Source organism: Bufo bufo, chromosome 1, assembly GCF_905171765.1.
Source record: "Bufo bufo chromosome 1, aBufBuf1.1, whole genome shotgun sequence".
NCBI lineage: Eukaryota > Metazoa > Chordata > Amphibia > Anura > Bufonidae > Bufo > Bufo bufo.
The window spans coordinates 777,953,830-777,959,829 of NC_053389.1; the positions used below are offsets into that span (position 1 = coordinate 777,953,830).

General features: G+C 39.8%; 1 protein-coding gene across 1 annotated transcript in view; it reads left to right on the top strand.

The window, feature by feature from the left end:
• LOC120987995 (olfactory receptor-like protein OLF4) overlaps nt 1-5,669 on the top strand; it is a 28,407-nt gene extending 22,738 nt beyond the window's left edge. Inside the window, exons 5-6 of the mRNA XM_040415920.1 lie at nt 933-1,045; nt 4,750-5,669. Coding sequence (XP_040271854.1) covers nt 933-1,045; nt 4,750-5,669 — 1,033 coding nt within the window. The remainder of the gene's footprint in view (nt 1-932; nt 1,046-4,749) is intronic.
• The last annotated feature ends 331 nt before the right edge of the window (nt 5,670-6,000 follow it).

Below are 6,000 nucleotides of genomic sequence, written 5' to 3' on the forward strand. Positions count from 1 at the left end.
TTTTGGAAGTAGTTTTTAGTTTGTTTTTAGTTTTAGCTATTTTAGGGGGATATCTGTGTGTGCAGGTGACTATTACTGTGCATAATTATTAGGCAACTTAACAAAAAACAAATATATACCCATTTCAATTATTTATTTTTACCAGTGAAACCAATATGACATCTCAACATTCACAATTATACATTTCTGACATTCAAAAACAAAACAAAAACAAATCAGTGACCAATATAGCCACCTTTCTTTGCAAGGACACTAAAAAGCCTGCCATCCATGGATTCTGTCAGTGTTTTGATCTGTTCACCATCAACATTGCGTGCAGCAGCAACCACAGCCTCCCAGACACTGTTCAGAGAGGTGTACTGTTTTCCCTCCTTGTAAATCTCACATTTGATGATGGACCACAGGTTCTCAATGGGGTTCAGATCAGGTGAACAAGGAGGCCATGTCATTAGATTTTCTTCTTTTATACACTTTCTTGCCAGCCACGCTGTGGAGTACTTGGACGCGTGTGATGGAGCATTGTCCTGCATGAAAATCATGTTTTTCTTGAAGGATGCAGACTTCTTCCTGTACCACTGCTTGAAGAAGGTGTCTTCCAGAAACTGGCAGTAGGACTGGGAGTTGAGCTTGACTCCATCCTCAACCCGAAAAGGCCCCACAAGCTCATCTTTGATGATACCAGCCCAAAGCTTCGAAAAATTTATCTACCGACTATAGACACTCCGATCCAGTCGGCAGAGAAAAAGCCCATTACTTAGTAACTGGAATGGTTGACTTGCTTCTTCAACATCATCTGAAGAGACAATAGATACAAACAGCCAGGAATCGGTGGGTTCCTTTGACACCACATTTATTTGGCATGGCCCAGGAACTGCCTCTGTGCCCTCACCTGTCCTGAACCTGCCTCTTGCTTTTGTTGCTCTTTCTTCTAGCCAAGTAATGATAGTCATCTGCACTGCTCCGCTAATTAGCGAAGATGAACTTTGTGAGGACAGTCAGCAGTTACAGGCCAGCAGAGACTTGGAACTACCGATGATTACTGTTGGTGGGAGCACATGTTGCGAAAAGTCACGGACGTGCGCAAGAGACAGGTGAGGGTGACATAAGTGAAAACCAAACAGATGTAGATGATGATGTAGCCAATTGCACTTGGCAGCCAGTTGAAGAGGGGGTATCGTCATCATCAGGGGGCCAAGGGTGGCTGTGTGTCTGTGAGACAGCAGGGTGGCAGTATGTCTGTGAGACAGCAGAGTGAAAGCATGCCCGTGAGACAGCAGGGTGGAAGCAGTGGGAGATCTTCAACCAAATGCAGGATATGTATATCGTCTGCTACTTGAGAGACTACCTGTGAGGAACACACTAGCAGTGCATGGGTTCATAAAAGCAGCAGCAGGCAGGTATCATGCAGTGGTGGAAGGAAAATGCCGTAATAGCCAGTGTGGGAATTTTTCACCAATTCGCTCGGGGACATTAGCTTGGCAGTATGCAGGATGTTTGGGGCCTGCACAGTGAGGTAGACAGTGAAAAATTACACCTGTAATACTGATGACACAGTACCTACAGAATGTAACTATACAGGGAGTGCAGAATTATTAGGCAAGTTGTATTTTTGAGGATTAATTTTATTATTGAACAACAACCATGTTTTCAATGAACCCAAAAAACTCATTAATATCAAAGCTGAATATTTTTGGAAGTAGTTTTTAGTTTGTTTTTAGTTTTAGCTATTTTAGGGGGATATCTGTGTGTGCAGGTGACTATTACTGTGCATAATTATTAGGCAACTTAACAAAAAACAAATATATACCCATTTCAATTATTTATTTTTACCAGTGAAACCAATATAACATCTCAACATTCACAATTATACATTTCTGACATTCAAAAACAAAACAAAAACAAATCAGTGACCAATATAGCCACCTTTCTTTGCAAGGACACTCAAAAGCCTGCCATTCATGGATTCTGTCAGTGTTTTGATCTGTTCACCATCAACATTGCGTGCAGCAGCAACCACAGCCTCCCAGACACTGTTCAGAGAGGTGTACTGTTTTCCCTCCTTGTAAATCTCACATTTGATGATGGACCACAGGTTCTCAATGGGGTTCAGATCAGGTGAACAAGGAGGCCATGTCATTAGATTTTCTTCTTTTATACCCTTTCTTGCCAGCCACGCTGTGGAGTACTTGGACGCGTGTGATGGAGCATTGTCCTGCATGAAAATCATGTTTTTCTTGAAGGATGCAGACTTCTTCCTGTACCACTGCTTGAAGAAGGTGTCTTCCAGAAACTGGCAGTAGGACTGGGAGTTGAGCTTGACTCCATCCTCAACCCGAAAAGGCCCCACAAGCTCATCTTTGATGATACCAGCCCAAACCAGTACTCCCCCTCCACCTTGCTTGCGTCTGAGTCGGACTGGAGCTCTCTGCCCTTTACCAATCCAGCCACGGGCCCATCCATCTGGCCCATCAAGACTCACTCTCATTTCATCAGTCCATAAAACCTTAGAAAAATCAGTCTTGAGATATTTCTTGGCCCAGTCTTGACGTTTCAGCTTGTGTGTCTTGTTCAGTGGTGGTCGTCTTTCAGCCTTTCTTACCTTGGCCATGTCTCTGAGTATTGCACACCTTGTGCTTTTGGGCACTCCAGTGATGTTGCAGCTCTGAAATATGGCCAAACTGGTGGCAAGTGGCATCTTGGCAGCTGCACGCTTGACTTTTCTCAGTTCATGGGCAGTTATTTTGCGCCTTGGTTTTTCCACACGCTTCTTGCGACCCTGTTGACTATTTTGAATGAAACGCTTGATTGTTCGATGATCACGCTTCAGAAGCTTTGCAATTTTAAGAGTGCTGCATCCCTCTGCAAGATATCTCACTATTTTATACTTTTCTGAGCCTGTCAAGTCCTTCTTTTGACCCATTTTGCCAAAGGAAAGGAAGTTGCCTAATAATTATGCACACCTAATATAGGGTGTTGATGTCATTAGACCACACCCCTTCTCATTACAGAGATGCACATCACCTAATATGCTTAATTGGTAGTAGGCTTTCGAGCCTATACAGCTTGGAGTAAGACAACATGCATAAAGAGGATGATGTGGTCAAAATACTCATTTGCCTAATAATTCTGCACGCAGTGTACTATTAAACTCTGCCCAGTGATGGAACCTACATGACCTCCCTAACACAATTTCCCTTCAAATCTTAGGCTACTTTCACACTAGCGTTTTTGCTGGATCCGGCAGGGTTCAGCAAAAACACTTCCATTACTTATAATACAACCATCTGCATCCGTTATAAATGGATCCGGTTGTATTATCTTTAACATAGCCAAGACGGATCCGTCATGAACTCCATTGAAAGTCAATGGGGGACGGATCCGTTTTCTATTGTGTCAGATTGTGTCAGAGAAAATCGATCTGTCCCCATTGACTTGCATTGTGGGTCATGACGGATCCGTTTTGCTCCGCATCCCATGTTGGAAAGAAAACCGCAGCATGCTGCAGATTGCTCTCCGGTGTGAGAATACAACCAAACGGGACAGAATGCATTTTGGAGCATTCCGTTCTTTTTAGTTACATTTTGCCCCCATTGACAATGAATGGGGACAAAACTGAAGCTTTTTTTCCGGTATTGAGACCCTATGAAGGATCTCAATACCGTAAAATAGAAACGCTAGTGTGAAAGTAGCCTTTGTAAAGGAAAAATAGCCCACCATGTATGGCTATAATCCCATAAGGATTTCTCCTAATAGTCCAGGATCCAGTCATTATTCAAAATAATTGTAATTGAAAACGTGTTATACTGATCAGGGAAAAGGAGAAGACAACTTATCACATATTGAGTTTGGTGGATGCTATTTTATCTATCTATAGCTGTTATCTACTGGTTATGTTAATTAGCTGACTGTTAAAAAGTGATCTGGACATAACAAGAAGTGTCCGACTGTTTTATAGTTCATTGCCCAGTATGCTTGACCGGTCACTGGTTCATTTCTGTAACTCTGCCTACTCGAGCACAGCTCTTGTGGCTATTCCCATGAAAGGCCAAGATAGGAATTATCCTTTATATAAATGAAATGTGATACAATATATCAAACATTCACCTTAAGTGTATTGCACTTATATTATTAGTAGAAGTATTTAATTATTTATACATTTATTTAAATGATTATAATTTTAATAATAAATTCTGTTAATAACTTAAAGTAAATAACTTAAAAAAAAAACTACAGTGGTGTTGTAGTTATTGACTACGTAAATAATTGCTAATTAGATATCAGAAATGATCACTGAGAGAGAAGAATAGGCCTATAGAGAATACCTGTATATGGTTTCCCCAAAGATCTATAGCTCAAGATAATTACCTGTATGAATAAGCTAATATAAGGGGAAAAATGCTATAAATACAGCAGACTTGGTAAGATCACAGACATCAAATGATGGACATTTCTGAAGGTAGAAATTGTCGATATTGAGTGAATTTAGTTTCAGCTGTTTGAGGTTTAAATATTAGCAAAAAAATGAACCAATCAACGATAATAATACATTATTACAAACAACTACTGGAGAAGATGAGTTAAAACATTGCGTTAGGTCAGTTGTCTTCTGGGGAACCATTTATTAACTTCCCAGAAACCCTAAGGTTTTACAGGTTTGGAATCACCCTATTACTTGCGGGTTGGTGTATGCTTCAAGATAATTCACTTTGATGGAGAATGGGACACGTGTTATTGACTTCTATATAATAGCTTTCTCCAAAGTGTTTGGTCAAACGTTCATTTTATTTCCCACATTTCTTTCTCTCTACCTCATATGTCTACTTTGGAACATGTTAATATTTGTGACACTCTTTATGGATCCTCATTTGCAGAAGCCAATGTATTTTTTCCTACGTAACCTCTCCTTTGTAGATGTCCTGTACATTTCAGTGGCACTTCCAAAATTAATGGACATCATTATTACTGAAAACACTCGAGTTTCATTTGCAGCTTGCTTTACGCAAATGTACTTTTTTACTTCCTTTGCTTGCACAGAGATATGGCTGTTGACCATGATGTCTTACGATCGCTATGTAGCAATCTGCTTTCCATTGCACTATGTGTTAATCATGAAGAAGAAAAAGTGTGACCTAATGGTGGCTGGTTGCTGGCTTTCTGGATTTTGTAATTCTCTTTTTGTTACAATTTTTGCCTCTCGCTTGTCCTTCTGCAGGTCCACATACATCAAGCAAATATTTTGTGACATTAAAACATTGACAAAGATTTCTTGTGGTGACATCCATGAGTTCCAAACAATGATATTGGTGGAGGCTTTTCTCATGGGTCTATGCCCTTTCTTGCTGATTTTGATGTCCTACAGTAAAATTTTAGCAAATATTCTAGGCTTAAGTTCTATTCATCAAAGGAGAAAAACTTTTTCCACGTGTACCTCTCACCTTACCATCCTTCTAATGTTTTATGGGACCCTACTCTGTATGTACATGATACCACCATCAGAATACTCAGAGGAACTTGACCAGATATTTTCAGTCTTTTACCTAGCAGTGACACCTACACTGAACCCTTTGATTTACAGTCTAAGGAATAAAGAAGTTAAAAATGCCATACATAATATTTTATTCAGCAATTTATTTTACAAAGGCATCAGTGTCTGCAAAGGTGCATTGTAAAGCTCCTGGGTTCTGAAGCATAGTCGGCATCATGGTATCCTCCAGCAATCCTATGTTATTTGTCTCGTTCCACAGCAACATTCCTTTCTCCTCTCTAACAAAGGAAATCATTTAACGGATGTATACAATGAATATTCACTTTTGAACACGTTTTTTTTAAATCTAAGTCTGTGCTAAGATTTTAATATGCTGAATTATCAAAAAAAATGTGCTGGAAATTTTTAAAATCTACATATTTAAAGGGGTTTTCTTGTATCAACAAGAAAGTGGGCACTGCTAGAAAGTGGACTAAAATAGATTAACATGCTCCAAAATGCACAACTTCTTTTAT